This window comes from Dermacentor silvarum, chromosome 1 (genome assembly GCF_013339745.2).
Source record: "Dermacentor silvarum isolate Dsil-2018 chromosome 1, BIME_Dsil_1.4, whole genome shotgun sequence".
Classification (NCBI taxonomy): domain Eukaryota; kingdom Metazoa; phylum Arthropoda; class Arachnida; order Ixodida; family Ixodidae; genus Dermacentor; species Dermacentor silvarum.
Window position 1 is genome coordinate 118127569 of NC_051154.1, and position 24048 is coordinate 118151616.

General features: G+C 46.2%; 2 protein-coding genes across 4 annotated transcripts in view; one reads left to right on the forward strand and one right to left on the reverse strand.

Moving 5' to 3' along the window:
• LOC119435899 (nicotinamidase-like) overlaps positions 1-24048 on the forward strand; it is a 324581-nt gene that overhangs the window by 45856 nt on the left and 254677 nt on the right. The gene's annotated exons all lie outside the window — the stretch shown is intronic.
• LOC119435767 (nucleolar protein dao-5-like) overlaps positions 1-24048 on the reverse strand; it is an 84643-nt gene that overhangs the window by 20688 nt on the left and 39907 nt on the right. For 2 of the 3 annotated variants that reach the window (XM_037702501.2, XM_037702494.2), the window contains exons 8-10: positions 18872-18965; positions 4406-4472; positions 4185-4316 (exon numbers count right to left, since the gene is read on the reverse strand). In XM_037702501.2, the coding sequence (XP_037558429.1) occupies positions 4185-4316; positions 4406-4472; positions 18872-18965 (293 nt within the window). Of the gene's footprint in view, positions 1-2437; positions 2639-4184; positions 4317-4405; positions 4473-18871; positions 18966-24048 lie in introns of those variants that run through there. The other variant, XM_037702505.2, reaches the window with a different exon arrangement.

Below are 24048 nucleotides of genomic sequence, written 5' to 3' on the forward strand. Positions count from 1 at the left end.
GACTATATTATATATATATATACACACACACACATAGTTAACTCCAGATCATTTGAAATCTCTTAATTCGAATTGATGGATAATTCGAACTGCTCTCTTGGTTCTGGCAAAATTCTATCTGCGAATTCAAACACCAAAAACCATGCAACGGTTATTTCAAACAAAATCTCTCACTCCCGTGCACCGCTTTTCTGATAAACACGAGCGAAAGGCGGAGGTTCGATGCGTCGCTAGCTACCCTAATGTCGTGCGTCGTAAAAATGAAGAGGAAAGATGTGCGGGAAGCCGAGACAGGAGCAAGCAGAGTAGCGCGCGCCCTCCTTTTCCATCCATGCTTAAAAGGAGCAAGGAGCCCCTAGGACGTGCTTTATCATGTTACCACGCGCTCTACTCCCCACCCCCTTCCTCCTAGTGTACGCTAGCGCGAACATGTCATTTCCAACATTGGGCACGTGGAAATACGGCGTGTCAAGCCACCATCCTTCTTGGCTCACCCTAGCACGTTTTCCCTCGCACCCACAGCAAATGGCGCGCGAGGCACGATCTTATCACACTTGGACTTTATACAGAACCTAACCTTCTCATGCACATGTTGCGCGCTGATGGAGGAAATATAAAACTTTTTCAATGTGAGCCCAGTGAGGGTTTTGGTTCTGCGCGCTGTACCACACAGTTGATCAGGTTCTATATTTTCCTTCCTTAGTTCGAACTCCGTTTTATTCGAATAAATTACCGGTTCCCTTTGGGGTTTGAATTAACGAGATTCTACAGTGCAACTGACGGTAGTCTGCTCCGGACCATCGTTAGTTGCACTTCGCTCCTCGAAGAGGCAGGATGTCTGTCGAGTGAGCTCTTGAACAACACTTTGCGATGTGGTGAATGCGGTTTAAATCATGGATCTGGAACCTCAAAGAGGTGTGACATAATGCGCATTTCACTCGCATTTACAGCAAAATTGCCACTGCATTTTTGGATGTTTCTTCACCTCAAGTAAACAATTATACCTGGGAAGCTCTAGCGAATCGTGTTCGAAGCTTCAACTTAAGTTAGTACTAACGATTGCGAGAAAAATTTAGAGCCTCTGGCAACCTCTCTCGCGTGGACGCGGCTCAACAAAGAATGCTTTGCCGCCGGTGCCCCTGCGATTTCTTTTCCATGCCACACCAGCAATGTTGCACTGCATGGAGGATAAAAGCATGCTTGATTTCTGTTCCAATAAATATTGCACTTCATATAGACTGTTTCTGTGCCCTTGCCTGTCTGCAATTAAAAAACACGAAAAAGTATTTCACAGTAAAAGACTAGAAAAAATGACAAATGAACTGATAATATTGAAAAATATGAAAGCTGTTAAAAATAAATCAGCCATTAAAAAGTGGACAATTTTGGTGGTTTTTTGAAAAACAGCTATGGCGTCCTTTAATGAAGATTTTAAAATATGCACAACTGACAAATTACACAACTAAAAAATATTGCACAAGAATATTTGAAGATACATTATAGCCATATCTAATGCTAACATCAATTATAAGCGCTATGGCTACTGTAGCAAGCCAGGTCAATTATTATATTACATATAAAGTGCCCTTATATATTATATATTAAGTGACGTGCTTCCTGACCATGCATAATTTTATTGCTTGTTCTTTGCTGGCACTGGCAACAATATTCAGCTGTTCCAATTTAGAAGCGATTGCTGTCAGTAAATTAAAGTTGTGTCGTTGAGCAGAATAAGGGTGGAAAGAAACGATGTGGACAGGGCAGATGCTCACTTACAACTAAAGTTTAATAGTTTTCAAGGAAGCTGAGGGCGCGGGCATGCAGTCAAAAGGTAGATACAAGGCTTATACAGATTCACATGCAAAAGTTCAAAAACATTCTGAATTTCTGAAGTAAATTAAAAGTTTCACTACTGAATGGTTTCGAAGAACAACGCAATAACCAGTGGAGGCCACTGTAGTGGTGTTGCAGTCCAAGCAATGTCTCCAGCCAAAAACTAGGATGATGTAAGGAGCACGAGCTCAGCATGTTCCTAGCTCCAAGATGATCTGACGCATATGTCAGCCACTGTTGCCTCACAAGGACTTCTGAATAAACATGGCTGTGGTTGCCTCATTGCCTACCTCCAAACAACCAACAGGAGTGGCATCTTGCATACTGACCCCCTTTAGTGAATACCAAGGTAAGGATTTGGTAGCAAGCAAAACTAATGAATTCTGTTATGCTGCATTGAACCAGTGCACAGAACCTGTTAGCCCGATTTTAATAGGTGGAGTGGAGTAATTTTCGTTTTTAGAATGAGAATTGAAATATGTATACTACAGCTGGGCGACTGATAAATCAAGCTTCTAAATTAATCGAATTAATGCTGTAATTATGACTAATTATTTGACTGTGAAGCAGATTTATTGTCTGCTTGCAGCCTTCGTGTCCCTACAATCGGTTGGGAACAGTACTCGGCAAGAGCAACTGGAAATGGCATATTTTTGTTGCGCTTGTGCATCATGGCCAGCAACTTGGCTTGGTTGGACTGCAGTCATCAAGGCAATGGGCCGACCTTGTGTGTTCACACCAGTCACTTCGTTGCATATTTGCGATAGTCCAAAGTGTGTGCATGTAATGTTCCCATGCCAGGTCTCTGCATTGCAAGACGCCAACTAGCCATTAAAATCCACAGCAGACCCTTCAGGGAATGGGCGATTCTGATCAATCACGGAGGGCTAATGGCAGATTTGGAATAAAAACATATTGGAATAGTTTTACGTTATCCCAGCCCTTACTGCAATTTTTTATATGCCAATATCACCATGTATGATTACCATGTTCGATGCAACTTTGTTATAACAAGGTTCTACTGTACTGACTGCATCTTTTAGTTTGTTGCCTGTTAGCTGGCTGCCCCAAATCGTCCATTGCGATGTAGCCAGTATATTATACCTTCAAGGCGTCACTGCACCTTTCACTCTGTTTGCTGTGACTGTGCTGAGACTGTGACAGCCGAGACAGTGAGGCAGGTGAGGTTTGTCACATTATATGCCTCACAGTGTATTAAAGTGAAACAATTGCTTGCTGCAACCGCTCTCCTGAGCATAACAGAAGAATCAGTCAGTGGTTGCAATGATCAAAACAACAAAGTTCCACAGGGACGTGACCTAAATCAAGGCATATTTGGCACAAACAACACACCCATTTTGCATGGTTCACACAACTCTTTGCCATTCCTTCATTAGATATGGGGGCAATTTACGCATTGCACATTTGTGGTGCTTCACACTTACAGTGATTGTCCAAATAACCAGTGCAACCAACGAATAACCGTATTTGATGCCACTCAATAATGCTTGTTGGTCAAGACCAGACAACAGAGTCCAAATAATAATTAACGAGTAGTACTAGAGTAAAACCTCATTAATTCCAATTTCACAGGACCATAAAAAATTGTTAGTTTAACCAAATGTATCAAGAGAACAATAAAAAAATGCTTAGTACACCTCAACATGCCTTCACATACTGAAGAAATCTACAACCCTTGTTTCTATTTTAGACAAAATCATCATGGAAGCTGCAATTTTCATAATCTTGTGACTAATAGCGCCCACCCATGCCTTCATCCGAGTAGACATGCTTTTATTACCACTTGCACATTACAATTATTTTGTCGCCAATGAGCTGTCTACTAACTACTAAACATCGATCACGATACAGTTAACAGGTTGACACTACTACATAGGCTACAGTAGGATTGCTTTCTCATCCTTGACAGCTTCCGTGATGTTTTTGGCATTGCATGTGTTGCACAGAATCAAAATGAAACCATTGCTTGCTGCAACCAAAACAGATGGACAGTTCATGAGCACTACTGTCACAATGATGGATGGCAACCATGCAGTCCTGAACGCACATGGCCAATGCAGTATCCTATCATTCCCTTATGCTTCCTGCTGATGACTACGGCAATGCGGACTCTGCCGCTTTATCACTTCATGCTGTCCAAGTTAACCAGTGCACAGCTACATACCTCTCACTTAACAAAAGCTTTATGCCAAAAGCATATGATTCCGGGGCCCGCAAGGCGAGCCCAAATTACCCGATTTTCTTAAATTACCAAGATTCAAATTATTCAATTTTACAGCAGTTGTGAAATGTAAGAAGCAAAGATCATTTTACAAACAAGATTACCTCACCTGTGAGACATCTTCAATAGGCCCAAACCATGACCAATCCTTGAGTTGCAGGTGTTCATTTCGACTGGTGCTATAAAATAACTTGTTGCGTTCACTTGGCACTGTGCCATTGAGCACACCCAGCAAATGATCCTGCAAGTTCAATAGGCAATTTTTGAGAATAGTTCTGAACTGGAAAATTGGAAAAAAAAAGAACATTAGTAGCTGGTAGTTATGCTTACATTTACTTTTCCTTCTTTAATGCACTGGACGAGCTTCTCGTTGCGTTGCTTTCGCTTTTCCTTGATACTGTCGAGAAAAAAAGTTACATCAACCTAATGTACACATAATGAAAGCACAACATACCAGCACTGACAAATTTCCCAAGGTTCATTTACAATCATTCAAAGCAATTCTACTCAACAGTTATGTGCCATTCTCAGTGTGTGCAGTTGTCAGTGAGCTGAATTCAGTGCATAGACAAAATCCGTGATTTGGTCCCCCATGTGAATCTACAAAGACATGCCGGTGCAAAGCTTCACGATTTGTCACCACTTGGTTGTACACTCCATACTACAGTTCCTTGAGTCAAAACAGCCGACTGCATGTTTAGGGACATTTGCAGTGTCAAAGGGAACAGTAATAACGAATTTATATTTTGTTAATTCGCTTCTAAAGATTTCAATCATGTCTCCTTACACTGCATTTCAAGAGTTTCATGAAACACATTTCAGTGCACATTTCTCTAAAAATGTAGGTTGGGGAAAGCCTGTTTGTACTTTCTGGGTTCCCAATGGCACAATGGTACAAGCCACCTGTCAATGAGGTGGTGGTTATATATATTGAGTAGGCACCACTTGAACCGCTCAATGGCTTTAGCTTGGCTAGGCATAATTTGGCTTAGATAGCTAATGTTGCACAAAGTGGAGGTAGACATGGAGATGTTCACATCCAAAGCACTCAATACATGGCTCTGGTTCGAGTGAAATCTCTCCAGAATACACATGGGCGGTTGGCAATCGGATTGTCATCGCTGCAGCCAAGGAAGTCTCTAGCTAAAAGACTACTTTGTTCTAGTGAATACGAATGCAGATTTTTCTACCTCTCCTTCACACTGAGGCTTATCACATGATTCTGAATTCAGTTCTATGTGCAGAGTCTAGCCACTATCTAGTGTCCAGATTATACACCACAGACAACCGTACGGAAAGCAGCCCAGGTCAAGTTGGGAACGGGCCATCCCTCCTCTTATCTCTCCTGTCTTCTTAAGTTATAACCGACTTTTTTTGTTATAGTTGCGATGCGCGAAAGTACGCTGCGCGAGAAAATTCGCTGTGGAGCGCGATCGGAATCGCGCTGCACACAATTACTTTTCGGTTGGATTTTAAACAAAATATTTGCTTTCAAGTTGGGGGTGCGGCTCTTACGCGGATTTATACGAGAAGAATCTTTTTCGTGTAATTGTCTTATGCTTCGCTTTTCCCTTCCTGGCAAAAATGCAGCGTCTTTTTTTATTTTATTTTCTGAGTCCTAGTAGAAGCTCTGCAGCGCATGACTGCTATTGATTCTAATTTCGAGTGAATCCAGCTTGGCCTCACTTCGGTTACTAAGTGATATATATTTATGACCTCTACATGGACGTTGCAATATTTCCATCCCCAATAAATGTTGTAAATTATTATATGTTTTTTCTTTTCATGAGTTGCTAGCATTACCTACAGGAAAGACAAACAATGCTGAAACACATATCATTCACGTGCATTTCACATACCATTGATAAAAGACTCTGCTGCAGGGGTCACTAAGTCTGCAGGTCTTTTTCAGTGTCAAAAAAAGGGCGCAAAGCAATTTGTAGCGAGTTGAATATACAGCAACATATTGATTCTCTAGACATAGGCTATCCATATCATTAGAAATAACTGTTAGTTGGCTACCTCTTTCTCTTTCAAAATATCATAAATTTTGTCCTGCGTACACATTGAAATATAATGTCTGTGCATGATGTTCACACTGGAAATTAAAATACCATGTTGAAGTGAAAAAATACGGATGAGGGAGCCACCATTGGTGCTTCTAATGCACTTGTTTTCCTATTGCCAGGATTTTCAGAAATAAAGCGAAATTATGAATAAAAGTCATGCACGTCCGCGTAAAAAATGATGCAGTTAGCCTTTAGCCACAATGACATTTTAAGGGAAAATGTAGAGGCAACTCAACCCCGGAGAACTCCGGAGGGGGCTCGAGCCCTGGAGCCCCCCCGTAGTCGGCGCCTATGGCCCAAGAGGTGCTATCATAGGCACTTCCCGCACCCGCTTCTTGCACCCACGCACGTGCCACGCGAGGTGCGTTTTCATGTGTAATAAGGTTCCATGAGGGCCAGGCTTTGCTTCCTACAGAAACAGCGCCCGCTTGCTTTTTATGATGTGTCAGCAGTTGCTGGCATATTCCTTGCGGCCACCACATGCGCCAAGCCTGTCCCGGACAACGCTGCTGAGACAAGCAAATGTCAATTCCTGATTGGTCGTCTGGGGGTGCTAAAACAGTGGCGCTATTACGCGGTTGTTTTTATATTTTGCGCGCTTTCATTAAGAGCAAGTACAAGAAGCTCCATCAATGGTACTTAGTTGCAAACACTGCAGTTAGCTATCTTTAAATATGATCTACAACTTTCATATTGGCAGTTTCTTGCTGAAGCCAATAATTAAATAGTTAGGCAATTAGTTTATACTAATTATATCACTTTGCAAAACGAAAAAAATACCGCAGGCTAGGTCGCATGACCCTCAACACCACTGAGATCGCTGCAGCTTACTAGCACACATGGCTGTCCAAAAGTTAAGTGACTAGTCACACAAAAACTACCTCTTTAAATGAGAAGAAAGTTTAGTATTTTTGTGCCGTAAATAATATTATGAAGGCTCAAACTATGGTAGTGTCATACCTGCCGAGTTCGAAGAAACTAAATCCGGGAGATCTTCCCACCGAGGGGGGGGGGGGGGGGTCAGTTGGTTACACAAGCTCTCCCCCCCCCCCCCCCCCCCCCCCCGATGTCTATACTTTCAAGTACTGACAGGAGAACTTCATTACAATTTTATTTACAGATATGACCACATGAACATCAAGGTCTCACTTTTGCAAGCATTTCGTTGTTGATATAATTAAATTCTCGGGTCCCACAACCACCATCTGATCATGAGGCACGCCGTAGTGGGGAACTCCGGATTTAATTTCGACCACCTGGGGTTCTTTAACGTGCACCCAAAGACGGCACACAGGCGTTTTTGATTTGCCCCCCAACTAAATGCAGCCGCGGCGGCTAAGATTTGATCCCGGGAACTCGTGCTTAGCAGCGCAATGCCAAAGCCATTAGGCAACCCTGGCGGGTGTTCAAAATTTTTTCAGATAATGTTTGATTGTAAGAAATTTCATTTCTTTCACATTTTGCGACGATGACGTTTCCCAGCGTCTTAGACGAGCGACACATGGACGAGCGGCACTGCGTCCTCGTATTTTTCCAGATGTTAAATTGCCGCTCGCACTCTGCATTGCTCTGTGGTACCAACAAAATACCCAACGTCACTTCGGCTACGCACTACATTAAAATACTTGAAGACACTTTTTTGCGCTAGCGCTCCTTACTTTTAAAGCCATGACTGACTGTGGGCCTACGCAATGCCAGAGCAGCTGACGCTGAGAACGATGGAGAGTCTAGTGTTGCTAGTGGCGGAACACGGCATTTGCTCGCTAGCTTAATGAGACTAGGACCACTAGGGCACCCAACAACCCCATCAGCATAACAAGCGGCTCTGCGGTTAACGAAACACCGCATGTATAGGGTTTCCCTACTACTTTCTTAGCAATTTTTTTCGCGATGAAATTCTAACTGGATTGGATTGGGTTGGATTCTTTTTGCCAATATGGCCTGACCAAGCACTGGACGTGGATAGAAACTGCAATTTCTGGGAGATTTTCCTGTCAACTGTACAACCGGAAGAAACGGTCCAAATTCGGGAGTCTCCCAGGTAATCCGGGCGATTTGACAGGTATGTAGAGTGGAGCCTTTTTTTTTTCTTTTTTTTTTTACATTTCACTAGTTCTAAAAAAAAAACTTACATATAATTGGCACTACTAATTGCAGTTCCACCTTGCATTCAATTTCAATTTTTCTACAAGAAGGAAACAAAACTTAAATGAGTCAACAGCAGCTTTCTGCAGAAAATTTCACTCCAGGAAATGTCTGACAAACAAGTATGCTTTGTCTATCATACAAACAATGCCTTTTGATAACACAAACTCAGAAAAACGGCTTCAAAAGTTGACATGTGTACCATTTTACTCTCATTGCAGGTATCGTCACTAGAATTACCCTGGAGCATACATGGGGCCTCTAGTATTCTGCATTATCGGTGAGAATGGCTTTCAGCTTCCACTTCTTTTTTGTCACTTTTGCACAATGCTGCATTTACTCACGCTATGGATGGGCACTCTCTGAAGTTTGTGGGGATGTGCGACTCTCACGCGTCCCCTGATGTTGTTTTCCCTGCATGTCTCCTGTAGTCCGGCTTCTCCGCGTGGCTAAGCCTGGCGGCGGTCGTGGTGGTTGCGGCGCATTGCGGGAAATGGCGCAAGTGTCGCGATGCTAACGCCGCCGAACGGTGGGGTGACTTGGGAGAGAAAGGTCGAGGGCGCTCTCTTTGGGTTGGGATCGGTGAGCGACGCGGACGTCCGTCCCGCGCGTGCGCCGATCCACGCTTCGCGAGACGTCTCGCGTGGCTCGGAGCGGGGCACCGGTATGGATGAACACGGATTGTTCGAACGCGCCACCGTTCGCGTGACTGTACACTTGAACGACTAGGCGATGGTATCATAGCATGGGGTGAACATATTCGCTCGCTATCTGGTCGCGGTGAGTCGGACTTCCTTGATTTGTCGCGCGCCTATGTGAATGTTCTATTGGTAGTAATTTGGCTAGTGTGTATTAGTGTACGAAAGGTGCAATAAATACTCTTTTGATTGTTTGCACTACTGTGTTCTCGTTCCTTTGTCCCAAGAGCATGTGTGAGACCCCACATCTGGCTGCCCAATGTGGACCTCCTGGGGCATCGGACGATAACAACAGTTTTGCTCGGTTCGAGACCTTTGTTTGAACCGCAGCGTATTCCTAGCGTGGATTTTGATCGCTAGCGTCGGCGGCGTGCTTTCTTGAGCGAGGTGAGGGTCGCTGTAGCGTGTTTGAACTTTTCAACATGCTAAGCCTTTTCGCGAGTGTTTTGTTAAAGTACTCTCGTCGGTACAAGAGCCACATGGTCTGCATCCTGGGAGAGCGAGGCCTAGCGCCCGCGGAGCGTTGGCAAGCCTGAAGTGAGTGAGTACGGAAGCCTCGTGGGTGGTCCGAATTTCTTATGTAAATAGTTTCTTCTATATCTTTCACTTCGGAAGTCGCGGCTCAGGGAGCCGGGTGGCCGCAGACCACGGGTGCCGCTACGGGCTGACTGGTATTGCGGCCTGGCACCAGGCGCTCCGACACCGTCTGGGACGGTGGGTGCCGTCAACTTGGATGCTGTGTGCACCGAGCGGGGTAGGACCACCTGACAGAGCTAACGTCTCCTCGCGGCTACCTGTTGTGCCCATTTTGGGTGATGTTTTCTTTTTTTTTTGGATGCTGGTTGTTGTCAAAGTAGCGGCGCATTAGGCCTAAGGCTTTACAAAGCTGCCTGTCGCACGTTGAGGGACACAACCTGGTGGACCGTGGTGTTGAGGTGGCGCACATTGCTTCCCTCATTAGTTCACCTTGCACGAATTGAAATTACTCGTTCGACTCAAGAAAGCAAGCTTTGTTCACGTGAACTTAGCATCTGAAATGCCGTCCAAAATTTCGCTAGCCGAATTGAACATCGTACCATGTGGGCGATGCGTATGCCGAATGCCTCTCCCTTGCACTACTTTAGTGTTTATCGAGTGCGTTGAGTGTACGCAGCGTGAGCGGAGTCACCCCTGGTTTGCTGTCACCTGCACATCATCTGCGCTGCGGCCCCGGACTACAATCGAGCTACCCCAGGCGATGCAGATGCCTGTGGCCAGTTCAGCGCAGCGATTTCGGCAGCCGCCTGTGTCCGGCTCGCTACCCTCGGCGGCTGGGAAAAGAGCCGGCAGTCCCCAACGGCTACAGCGGCTCTCGCTGGCAGGGCGCGTCGGCGCGAGCGATGCTTGCTCGTGCCGACTTCTGCGTCGCCGTTTCCGGAGTCCTGTGCTGGAGTCGTGCCATCGAATCTGCAGAGCTGGTGCTGTGACCAACGGACGCCAGCGGTGAACCCCGGAGACAATGTCGGCTCGTGTGTTATGGAAAGCGCGTGGACATTTTTCGCCGGAGTATGTGTAGTGATTTAAGGTTGGGGGGATGTGCGACTCTCACACGTCCCCTGATGTTGTTTTCCCCGCATGTCTCCTGTAGTCCGGCTTCTCCGCGTGGCTAAGCCCGGCGGCGGTCGTGGTGGTTGCGGCGCATTGCGGGAAATGGCGCGAGTGTCGCGATGCTAACGCCGCCGAACGGCGGGGTGACTTGGGAGAGAAAGGTCGAGGGCACTCTCTTTGGGTTAGGATCAGAGAGCGACGCGGACGTCCGTCCCGCGCGTGCGCCGATCCACGCTTCGCGAGACGTCTCGCGTGGCTCGGAGCGGGGCACCGGTATGGACGAACACGGATTGTTCGAACGCGCCACCGTTCGCGTAACCGTACACGTGAACGACTAGGCGATGGTATCATAGCATGGGGTGAACATATTCGCTCGCTATCCGGTCGCGGTGAGTCGGACTTCCTTGATTTGTCGCGCGCCCATGTGAATGTTCTATTGGTAGTAATTCGGCTAGTGTGTATTAGTGTATGAAAGGTGCAATAAATGCCCTTTTGATTTTTTGCACCACTGTGTTGTCGTTCCTTTGTCCCAAGAGCATGTGTGAGACCCCACAAGTTCCTTTCAAAATGGCAGGCTCAGCAATGCTGCTGGCCCATGCCATTTCGGAGCAGCTTTTGGAGCAGTACGACTTTCAGAGCAAGTTCAAACTACATTATATGGGGCTTTTACAGTGGCCAAGCCATGTGAAAACATAAGTGGTCACTGGTTCATGAACTAAATGCAAAATTACCCCCCCCCTCCCCCACCCCTGTATCGTAGATTCGCAGTCCTTACTGTTGAATACAACGAAGTGGAGGCGTCCCAAGATGTGCCTAAAAAGAGCTTCAGTGGGCTAGAAAAGCACGATAGCACCTGAACGTGCTACGTGCAAAATTAGGAAGCGTCTTGAGAACCTTCAGCGTGATCTCGCTGTTATGAATGTATCCTTTAAGATAAAGCACTCTGTAAAAAAAAAATCATACAGGAGAGGAGCATGGGGACTGGCTCAGCACCAGTGCAAAGTGAGGCTGTCCCGTTGCCTAAGCAACCCACACGTGTCGAGATTACAGGTATTGAACATAAACAACAGCCCACAAAAGAAACAGCAGAGGCTTGACTAGGTCCACCGCGGAGCTAATGCAGCCGCTGGTCAACGCCATGCCACTTTCGATGGTGTGTTAAGACAACACTTGAGGACTTCGTTCCATTTTTGAAAGCCTGAGCAACCCTTTTGGTGCAGATTTCTCATATTTTTCTCTATTGGGGCGGAAAATATAAAAGAAACACTGAATTGGGAGCATTTAGATAATCATCAATGTAAGATGCAATTGAAATTCTTTCATGCTGTTTACCATAGTCGGTCAGGATTGAAAATACAAAATATTGGCTTGCACCTATGTCTCGGACCGAGTTGATCATATGTTCAAGGTACGAGAAATAGCATGCAACACTGATTTATTTCGATTGTCTTTCTTTCCTAGAACAATCCACGAATGGAACCAATTGCCATCAAACGTTGCCTCTGTTACTGTATTTACACGATTGTAAGTCGACTCAAATGTGGGTCGACCCCCCCAAAATTGCATGTCTCAAATAAAAAAAAAATGGGGAGGGGGGGGGGGGGAGAGAAAAACCACGCGAGTGCATTCACACAAGGGAAATTTATTGATGGGGTTGCTAAGACTACTCATCGTCACTAGAGTCGACCTCACTGGCACTGCTGCCGTCATAGCTGCTGCGGTCCCTAAGCACGTCATCAAGTGCGAGTCCACACTTCGCGAACGACCGCACCACGACATCGCGCGATACAGCCGCCCACGCAGAGAGGACCCACCCGCACACAGTAGCCAGGGAGGCCAAATTTCCTCGCGCTGAAGCCGCCACTGCCGCACCACACGTTCACTGACTCCAAACTTGCGTCCCGCTGAGCAGCTGTTAGTTTCCTCGGCATGGAGGATAGCAGCACATTTGAACACTGCTGTGAACGAGCGCCGATTCAGCACCACAGCAGAAGTGACAGATGCGTGCGGCCGTCGAAAACAATCCTATCTCAAAGAAAAGCTCTTCCGCCAACTACTAATACCCCCAAACGACGGCTCATCCGCCAACTACCATACCCCCCTAAAGGCAGCTCTTCCGCCAACTATCAATACCCCCCAAACGGCGGCTCTTCCGTCAACTACCAATACCCCCCAAACGGCGGCTCTTCCATGATCGATGCTCCCACAAGAGCCGTGCGCTCTTGGTACGCGCAATCAAAATGTATGCAATACGGTAAATTAATACGCTACGCTTCTACCGTAACCATGGAAACGTAGGTGCAAAGTTGTAACCACGCCGTAGCGCCCCTGATTTCTCGTTTCTCTTGCCGCTACTAGCGGTACACGGTTCGGTTTCGATTCTAAGTCGACCCCCCAACACTGGATTCTCAAATTTGAAAAAATGGGTCGACCTACAATCGTGTAAATACGGTATGTCTAATGATGTTTTCTTTTCTATGTTGGCACAACCGCGTTTAAGTTTGTACCAATGACATCTGTATTTTTGTGACTGATTGTGATTAGCGGTTATCTTCATTAGTTGTGTAACTGACACTGTATGTATTTTTTAATCCTTTCTTGTGTATACCCTCTCCCACTGTAATGCCTGTTAAGGCGCTGTGGGTAATAAAATAAATAAATAAAATAAATAAAAATGAATAAAATATTTTGCCGAAATGTAGCAGGATGTAGCACGGTTCGCCTTTCAGTGTAGTTCGGAGCAATTGGCACAGAGGTAGTATCACTGCAGGCTGTGTGCATGCCAAAAGCAGTGCTCAACTTAAAAATTCTCTGAATGCTTTCCAGGTCAATATTCTAGGACTGCCAAGGATGCAGCCATTCGAAACACACACCAGAGACTGCCAAGCAAATGCATCCAGATCGGGGAAGACACAGCAACAATATCACGGTGGCCTGGAAAGCCTGCAGCATGAGTCACTTTTTGCCACCTCAGGCTGTGCTCCTCAGCTTTGTGAAATGAGGCTATTTGCCCAAGCTGCAGCATGTGCCGAACTTCGGAGCCATTTTACAGATATGAATTCATGCACTAGAAATGGCAATGGGACCATAAGGCCACAAAATTCACCAAAAACTGTAGTTGAAAAACGCTTGAAGACATGAAGCCGCATGTCCCATGAAATCGCTGTGATGGTGCAAGCCTAATGTGGCGGCAAGTCGTAGTCAAGTGACACCGTCTGTCCAATAGTGCTTTGAATTTCACCTACTTCATTCATCAGCCTTTGCACACTTCCTATAGCACCCTTGATGCCACTGCTTGAGTTTATAAAATAGAGTGAAAAATGACCAGCACAATGAAGGTAGCCATTTCATATTACTAGGCCTTTTCCCTGCCAGCGCTAATGCAATTCCAAAACAGTAGTCATGAGCACATTTCTTTTATCCGAAGCACCACCAGCCATCAAAAAATACCAATTCTCGCTTTGTTACACTACAGATGTGAGCAAAATTTTGCAGCCTCATTCCTGAATAGTTGAGGAACCCAAAATTGTAGAAAACTTTAAATGCATTTTTCTTTTTTTTTTTTTTTGCCAGAAATTGCAATCCCAATCCCAAGCAGTACTCGTCATGGGAAGTTGTACCAATATCGCCAATAACGAGTCACACTCATTCAGCCCGATGTTGTGCTGCTCCCACTGCCAAAGACGAGTTACAGTCGACATTGACGGAAAGCTGCCCTCAAGAGCAGCTTTTTTTTTGTGTGTGTGTGTGTTAATTATAACCAGGAACCAATCAAGGACAGTGGAATCTCGATGATACGAATCTCACGGGGTCACGAAAAAAATTCGTATTAGCCGAAATTCGTATCGAAACACAATTAAAACTAGCTAAACTAAAGAGTTGAGAGGTGAACTCACTCAGGCACATGTACGTAAAAAGCATTTACAGTGTAGACCACTTATAACGTAACCGTTTATAGTGCAGAACTGGCTACAACGCGGCCTTTTCTGACTGCCGTTTACCCTCCCATAGAACTCCATGTATATGCATACTGCTTACAGTGCAGCCGCATGAGACAAAATTGCGGCTTCCGTGGGAAAATGTCGCCGACAAGGGCGGTAGCAAGCATGAGGTGCGCCCACCGATGGGAGAGGAGATCAACGAGGGCGATGCGGAGGAGGAGCATGAGACGTGGACCATGAGTCCAAGGGCGGTAAAGTCGTCACCGCGCGCCGTATGTGCGAGTGAAAGCGTGAAAGTGCGCGGGGGACGCGCGCCTCCACAGACAGTGACCGCACAGCGGAGGGCAAATGCGACTTCCGTTGCGCGAAAGGCCGTGGGGGTTAGGAGGAAGGGGGGGGGGGGGGGGGGGGCGACGCTGTGTTGCGGTGCCAAATGCGTATTTTGCAACCGAGCGCAAAGGTAACTGGTGACGCAATCTCCCCACGCGAAAGGAGCAAAGCGGGAAGGTAGCGCAGGAGGGAGGGAGTGGGAGGGGGGGGGGGGGCGGCTTCTACTCTGCCAACAAATGCGTTCTTGTACTTCGCGCTTGTGCCGGCGGACGATGTTGTCGCGCGCACCGTATCTTGAAAGCGATCTCCACACGGCTCTGACCTTTGTATGCGCTGTGCTTAGGCCACTCAGTTTCCGTTGAAGTGATAGACCGCACGAACCTTTGCTTGCTGCGGCGGCCGCGCGTGGGGAAGTGCGTCTGCCGCAGCGAGTGGAGACAAAAATAAAAGCACAAAAGCAACAAAAGCGCCACCGCTTCAAACTCTTCGCGCCCAGTCGCGGCTTCCGCGCTGTCCGGCGCCGCGTCCGCGCCTCCGCACCAAAAGAGAAAGGGAAAACGCGCGTGACTGTGCGTTCTCTTTCGCGGCTGTCGGTGGGGCGGCGTTTATTTTTATCAACTGACGCGGGTCGAAAATCGAGTCGTAACAACCGTTCTCTAGCACGTTGCAAAGTAATGGGGCTCGGCCGGGACCTCAGAAAAATTCGTATCATCCGGAAATTCGCATTAGCCGTCATCGTATCATCGAGATTCCACTGTAATACATTTTCAGAATCAGAATGAAATATAAAAAATTGGGACTACATAAAAATATTTAGGAAATTTGGTATGTTTTTCTGGAATTAATTTATGGATTTAAAGGGTTAAGCTACACAAACAGTGCTTTTGGCTGTGGTCAGTATTTGGAACTTGTCCTAACAGCATCCGCAGCTGTCCGTAGTTTGTCATTTGTGATGAGTTTCCTAGTCATCGGAATTCAGATATTTTTCCCACATTTCTTCACTGCTATAGTCTCCAGTTCACACAAGCTATATAAAGAACACTGAACCTGCATATTTCCATCTTCTCGCCAAATGCAGACAAGGCAAATGAAACCACAATGGAAGACATCATTTTATACATTATGAGGAGGGCCAATAGCAACAAAACTTTATGCTGATCATTCAAATGCTGTCTACAAACCTTTTTAAGGCCTTGCACAGAGAGGCCTTAAAGAGGCCATATAGTTAATGCACAGTAATTTCCATGCACCACGTACATGCCCTAATTAATTTTGAGTAGGGCTGGGCAATTAATTGATTAATCAACAGACTGAATTCATGACGAGTTTCACTGAGCCACCTCTGCCACAAAACATACCAGTAGTAGTAGTCCTTGGCAGGCTGAAGGGCAGCTATGGCAAGAGGCATGTTGTGTTTGTACCATGACAAACCCATTAGTCCTCAAAAGGCAGAGAGATGAGAATAAAAAGATTTTACAATAGTACTTGAGTTGAAACACACCCTGCAACTTCCCCCTAAAATCCAAAGAAAAAATGCGCAATGGCACCCTCCTCTGCATTCCCCTCAATGTTACCGTGCACCCAAGTAAAGCACGAAACCAGAGAGAACTACTGCCATCATGGCACTGGCAGGTCTGCTGAGCATGTGCACTGAATGTGGTGAAATCAGTTTAGTATAGCTTAAATCACGATTTAAGTCCCATGACCAAAAAAAAAGGCAAGAGTTGGCACTGATGCACCTGCTTTACTTACTCAACAGCAAGAAAGGGACCAGGGTATAATGTTACGACTAACCCAGTGCCTGTCTGCACGCCTCTCAGTAGATAGAGCAAAAAACTTCAAACCAGAGAGACAAGTGAGACTGCAGCTGGACTTATGATAGTCTGTGCAAGTTTGATATGTTTGATATACAGTGGAATCTCGATGATACGATCACGGCTAATACGAATTTCCGGATAATACGAATTTTTCTGTGGTCCCGGCCGAGTCCCATTACTTTGCAACATGCTAGATAACGGTTGTTACGAATCGATTTTCGACCCACGTCGGTTGATACGAATAAACGCCACGCCACCGATGGCCGCGAAATAGAACAGTGCGCAGTCACGCGCTTTCTCCCTTTCTCTTTTGGTGCGGAAGCGCGGACGCTGGCGCTGAGCTGTGCTCCCTCAAGGGCTGCAGAAGATAGTGCCAACCTTTCCCTTTCCATACGAACCACTTACTACGCCGGACTGCACGGAGGCCGTGACTGGGAGCAAAGAGTTTGAAGCGGTGGCACTTTTGTTGCTTTTGTGCTTTTCCTCCTTTCCCGCGTGTCATCGGGCGGAGTGGCTGCTGTGCTTCGGGCCGCATTTTTTGTGTTTGCGCCATTTTGCCTAGTCGCAGCGAGCAATGTCTACCGAGATACGATCTCGGCTTATTCGCGCGGCCGTACGCTCAGGCGCGGGAGCCTCCGTTGGCGCGTCTTCCGTCGACCGCGTTATCGGTGCCGATGGCACAGGGCGATTGTCGGTTTCACTGCTGGAATCGCACGGTGCAAGATAGTGCGACACGTAATCCACGGTGCAAGGTGTGCAAGGTAGCGCGGCACGTTCAGTCGGGTGCTCCTCCGCTTCTCCCGCTAATCGCCGTGTTTTTCGTGCCGTGGGAGGCTTGCGCTTCCGTATTCCGAAGGCGTGCTTCGTCCAAAATTTCTTCTCCAACGAGCGACGATCCATCATTAACCTGCGAGCTCTCAGTAATCAGAATTCTGCGTGGCAAGTGAAGACGCTGGCGTGGTTTACGAAGCAGACAACTGCGGTTGCCATCTTGCAACCTGCCACAGCAGCAACCAATGGAAAGACGCCTTTCAGCACGGCAGCCAATCGGAGGCTTGCTTTCATCGGAGCGCCCGTGTGTACCCAATGTCTCCTAAAAAAAAGGAGGCATTGGTGTACCTATCGCAGACCCGCCCTTCTTTTGTGTTTGTGCGTTTATTACAAGATGGCGACGACAGACGAATTGAGAACCGGAACTGCGAAACTAAGCTTTCGAACGATACCAAGATGGCGGCGCTCGTGGCAGGAAATACGAGATATGTGTCCGTGAACTGCGGTGTTTTTGCGTGATGTAAAGCTGTTTTCTCGCCCTGCGCACTGATGAATTGATCTTTTTCTGCCTTTTTTAGTGTGTTTTCAGCGAAACCAATTTGATATAGCGCAGATTAGGCGTTGAAGATACCGAAATGCGTGGTTTTCAAACATAGATTTTTCTCGCGATTTTCGCGATCTGATCCCCGCGTCCCCCCTTAATTTAGGTAGTTTTAATTGTGTTTCGGTGATACGAATTTCGGCTAATATGAATATTTTTCATGACCCGGTGAGATTCGTATCATCGAGATTCCACTGTACTTCTTTCACTGAAGCAAGGTGTTGCTGCCATGATATTAAAGGAGGGTTGAATAAATTAAATAGCATGGTTAGAATTTTTCTTTGATGCTTATGCACCAAAATAATCAATTTTGAACCCATGTATGTAAATCCACGAATTAGATTAAACAATTATTTGATTAAAAGTTGCCAATTATTTAGGGGTATAATTTTTTTAGTGTCATCCCCAATTTAGAGTAATGAAATGAAAAGTGCCTATATACACTTAAGACAGAAGAGCAAACATCTAGTCACATACAGCAAAACATGCACACCAAGAAAGGCTTGACACAAATTCACCATAGTTGTTTCTGTTCATGAATGTACAAGAATGCACCTAAATTAGCTACCATTCATTATCCATGTTGTTAGGCCAGTTATGCTGGGCGTCAATAAACACCTAGGTGCGGTGTGTAGCATCAGAATTCACAAGTAACACCACTAAGGCACTGCGAGATTACAGTGCATCTTGGAATTATAGTTCATTGTTAATTTGAACTGCTAACGGTCAAATCTCAACCAAAATTTCTATGTTAAAATTACAGTGCAAATTAAATGGTGCGTCTATACATCTTAAGAATATAGAGTCTCTATGCATAAAAAACACTATATTTCTTACCGTGCAACAACTGTATCCAACCCATCATCCTCGCCTTCTGGGCAAAAAGGGTCCAAGTCAAAATCATCGCTGTCTGTACTACATGTGTCTCCTTCTGTAAAAGGTATTAAAAGAGACAAAGAAAGGTATGTCAAAATCCCATATCTTCATGAAACAAACTATTAAGTGACTGTCCAACTGTCCAACCATGACGCTCGATCACCTCAGATTTTTTTATTTATTTAGGCACTTCAGTCTCAAATGAAATGTAATTTCATGAAACATCTCTTGCGAAAAAATTTCAGAGCGCAGCTCTTAGGCGCCCATTTCTGCGGCGAGCATCGGCAGTGGCGTAATCGAGCGAACGAGCACAGCGGCAAATTAAAGAAAGCGATAGCGAAGAGAGTGCGAGGAGGAGGGTACAACGGAACTACGAGGCAAAAAGCAAAGGAGGAGGGTATGGCGAAAGCGTGAGAACGAAAGCGTAGTGCCATGCAAGACAGGCTCTGCGGCAGCTCTTCCTCTTCACAACTACACTCTCTCTCTGCAGCGACGATGGCAACAAGATGGCGCTAGAGTAACGCGCAACGTCTGGGAGCTGCCTGTGGTGGCTACTATTGCGCTACACTTGCTCCATTTGCGACGTTCCAGCCAATATATCGCGAAATTAAAACACATATAGAGCTGTGCTCAAATTGAGCATTAGGCAGTATCATAATCATCGGTGAATTTTTTCACTACCTCTAGAATCACTTGAACGTGCTCGCAAGTATGCTTAAACTCTCCTTCCTTTATTACTGTCTACTGCTTTTCGTACACTTCTTATTTTGTAGTATTTCTGCACGAATGATTAGTACTTTGTATTTAACACTGAAATTACGACTTCATATACAGTGTAGACCGCTTATAACGTAAGTCACCGGAGTCGCGAATATCCGCACTATAACCAAAGCAACAATTTTCAAGGCCAGCACTTATGTAGAACATGTGCACCGAGCCGCCACGCGTATGCGACAGTCGAGGAATGCGGCTAGAACGGTTGCATTCAATTTACAGTCTAATCTCGTTCATCATCATCAGCCTACATTTTTCTGTCCACTGCAGGACGAAGGCCTCTCCCTGCGATCTCCAATTACCCCTGTCTTGCGCTAGCCTATTCCAACTTGCTGCTGCACATTTCCTAACTTCATTATCCCATCTGGTTTTCTGCCGACCTCGACTGCGCTTCCCTTCTCTTGGTATCCATTCTGTAACCCTAATGGTAAACCGGTTATCCGTCCTACGCATTACATGGCCTGCCCAGCTCCATTTCCTCCGCTTAATGTCAACTAGATTATCGGCTATCCCCGTTTGCTCTCTGATCCACATCGCTCTGTTCCTGTCTCTTAACGTTAGGCCTAACATTTTTCTTTCCATCGCTCTTTGTGCGGTCCTTAACTTGTTCTCGAGCTTCTTTGTTAACCTCCAAGTTTCTGCCCCATATGTTAGCACCGGTAGAATGCAATGATTGTACACTTTTCTTTTCAATGACAGTGGTAAGCTCCCAGTCAGGATTTGGTAATGCCTGCCGTGTGCACTCCAACCCAATTGTATTCTTCTGTAAATTTCCTTCTCATGATTAGGGTCCCTTGTGAGTCATTACAGACTCTAGAGGCTGACTGGCGATCCTGAATTCTTGTTCCCTTGCCAGGCTATTGAACATTATCTTTGTCTTCTGCATATTCATCTTCAACCCAATTGTTACACTTTCTCGATTAAGGTCCTCAATTCGTCTGCATTGTTGCTGAATAGGACAAGGTCATCTGCAAACCGAAGGTTGCTGAGATATTCGCCGTTGATCCTCACTCCTAAGCCTTCCCAGTCTAAGAGCTTGAATACTTCTTCTAAGCATGCAGTGAATAGCATTGGAGAGATTGTGTCTCCTTGCATGAGCCCTTTCTTGATAGGTAACTTTCTACTTTTCTTGTGGAGAACCAAGGTAGCTGTGGAATCCTTGTAGATGTTTGCTAAGATATTCACGTATGCCTCCTGTACTCCTTGATTACGCAATGCCTCTATGACTGCTGGTATCTCTACTGAATCAAATGCCTTTTCATAATCTATGAAGTCCATATACAAAGGTTGATTGTACTCCGCAGATTTCTCGATTACCTGATTGATGACATGGATATGATCCATCGTAGAATATACCTTCCTGAAGCCAGCCTGTTCTCTTGGTTGGCTGAAGTCAAGTATTGCCCTGATTCTATTGGAAATTATCTTGGTGAATATTTTATACAATACTGAAAGCAAGCTAATGGGTCTATAATTCTTCAATTCTTTAACGTCTCCCTTCTTATGGATTAGTATAATGTTGGCGTTCTTCCAGCTCTCTGGTACACTTGAAGTTGTGAGGCATTGCATGTAAAGGGCCGCAAGCTTTTCAAGTATGGTATCTCCTCCCTCTTTGATTAAATCTACTGTTATTCAATCTTCTCCAGCAGCTATTCCCCTGGTCATGTCTTTCAAGGCCCTTCTAACTTCATCGCTAGTTACAGAAGGAGCCTCTGTATCCGGTTCATCACTATTTCGAATGAAAGTTGCTTGGCTGTTTTGGGCACTGTACAGGTCGGTATAGAATTCTTCCACTGCTTTTACTATGTCATCGAAATTGCTGATGATATTACCATGCTTATCTTTCAGTGCATACATCTTGCCTTGTCCTACGCCAAGCTTTCTTCTTACTGATTTAATGCTGCGTCCATATTTTACAGCTTCCTCAATCTTTCCCACGTTACAATTTCGAATATCCCTTACTTTTTTCTTGTTGATCAGTTTTGACAGTTCAGCGAATTCTATCCGATCTCTTGAGTTGGACATTTCATGTTCTGTCCTTTCTTTATTAGGTCCTTTGTTTCTTGGGAGAGCTTACCTACTGGTTGCCTTGGTGCCTTACCTCCTACTTCAATTGCTGCTTCTGAGATCAACCTAGTTACGGTTTCATTCATGACCTCTATGTTGTCTTTATCTTCATTTTCTAAAGCTGCATATTTGTTTGCGAGCACCAGCCTGAATTGATCTGCTTTTACCCTTACTGCCTCTAGGTTGGCCTGTTTCCTCTTGACTAATTTCACTCTTTCTTTCTTCAAATTGAGAGAAATCCTAGACCTCACTAACCTATGGTCACTGCACTTTACCTTACCTAACACTTCTACATCCTGCACTATGCTTGGATCGGTAGAGAGTATGACATCTATTTCATTCCTTGTTTCTCCATTAGGGCTTTTCCAGGTCCACTTCCTGTTGCTGCGCTTCCTGAAGAAGGTATTCATTATTCGGAGCCTATTTCTTTCCGCGAATTCTACCAACATCTCTCCTCTTGCATTCCTAGAATCGATGCCGTAGTTGCCAATTGCTTGCTCACCAAACTGCTTTTTCCCCACTTTTGCATTGAAGTCGCCCATGACTACAGTATACTGAGTTTGCACCTTTCTCACTGCTAATTCAACATCTTCATAAAACTGTTCTATTTCTTCATCATCGTGACTAGAGGTTGTGGCGTAGGCTTGTACTACCTTCATTTTGTACCTCCTATTCAGCTTTATTACGACGACTGCTACCCTCTCATTATAGCTGTAGAATTCATCAATGTTGCCCGCTATGTTGTTATGGACTAGAAATCCTACCCCGGATTCTCTCTTATCTGGAAGACCTCTGTAGCAGAGGACGTGGCCATTAGTCAGCACTGTGTAAGCCTCTAACCTGTGTAAGTTCTTCTAACCCCCTCACTAAGGCCAATAATATCCCAGGCAATGCCTGATAATTCTTCAAATAGTCCTGCTAAGCTAGCTTCACTTGAGACGGTGCGCGTGTTGAATGTTGCCAGGTTCAGTTTCCATTGGCGGCCTGTCCGGACCCAGAGATTCTTAGCACCCTCTGCCGCGTAGCAGGTCTGACCGCCGCCTTGGTCAGGTGCTCCGCAGCCACTGGGGACTGAGGGCCATGGGTTCATTGTCGGAGTCATAGGGGAGGTAGTGGCCGAGTACTGCACCAGGGAGGCCAATTCCTGTTCTGGTGAGGGAGTAACTTTGATGAAGCTTAGTGGGCCTTCCTAGTTTGGTTGCACCTGAACTAGTATAGCCCCACTAGCTCTCGGCAGCATATTTTTTTCCCTTGTCGGTGTCAGGCACCACTCCATGCCTGAAAATGTAGTGGACTGGAGTAGAATTCAAACTCACGACCTTCAGATTTGAAGCCGGGTATTCTAACTCTGCTCCACGCCACCACGTTGGTTAATCTGGTTAATTCGAACCAAATCACGCGGCGGCGCCTCCGACCGGCATTGCTCCGGCACCGCCATAGAGTAAAAGCTTAGGAGAGACCCCTCAATGTCGCGTGCGAACAAAAAAAGAAAAAAAAAATGCGGCGGAAATTTCACTCTCTCTCAAATGTCAAGGTCACCGATTCTGTGTTGCGCCGGAACATGCGTGTACGTGCCGATGTGTCCGCCACGCTACCGTAGCCACGCGTAGAAAATGGCAGTGAACCCTTCTTTCTCCTTTATGCTTCCTCTACTTTCTAGTCACGTGTTGACCTTGCGCGCTGCGGCTACGGTGCAGAGGGAAGCAGCGGCGCTGTCCCAGGCCGGCCAACGAAACTGCCCATGCCGGCAAACGCCCGCTTCCCGATAATGGCAGAAAACGAAACTTCGGGGAGCTGGCGCCGGGCAGTCTGTAGCGGCGGCGGGCGTGCACGATGACAGTTGAAAGTGAGGGAGCTATGAGGAAGGGCGAGGGCCACCACCGAAGCGGCGCAGTTGCCGAGGCAAAATCCGCTTTCCTGCCGCCCTCCTCCCTCACATTCCGCGGCCTCCGCGTGCGCCCTTTGCCGTGCCGGGCCGGCGCCGCCCGTTCCCTGAAGTTTCGTTTACTGCCGTTATATCGTGAAGCGAGCGTTGGCCGGCGTTGGCAGTTTCATGGCCCTCGCTTCTTATGCGTGCCGTGATATTTCACGACTCGCACTCAAGATTCTGGTTTCAGCCTCACTGGCTGTTTGTTCACACCACGTGCCCTTCTCCTCCACTTCGTCTCTCTTTCTTCCTCGAGCAATCCTTGGGGCGCCCGTTTGAGGGGAGCATTCGCCGTCTCCGCTAACTTCCGTACTCCCAGGTAGCCGCACTCTAACCGGTATTTCGTTTCCCGCAACTGCACTATAAGCGA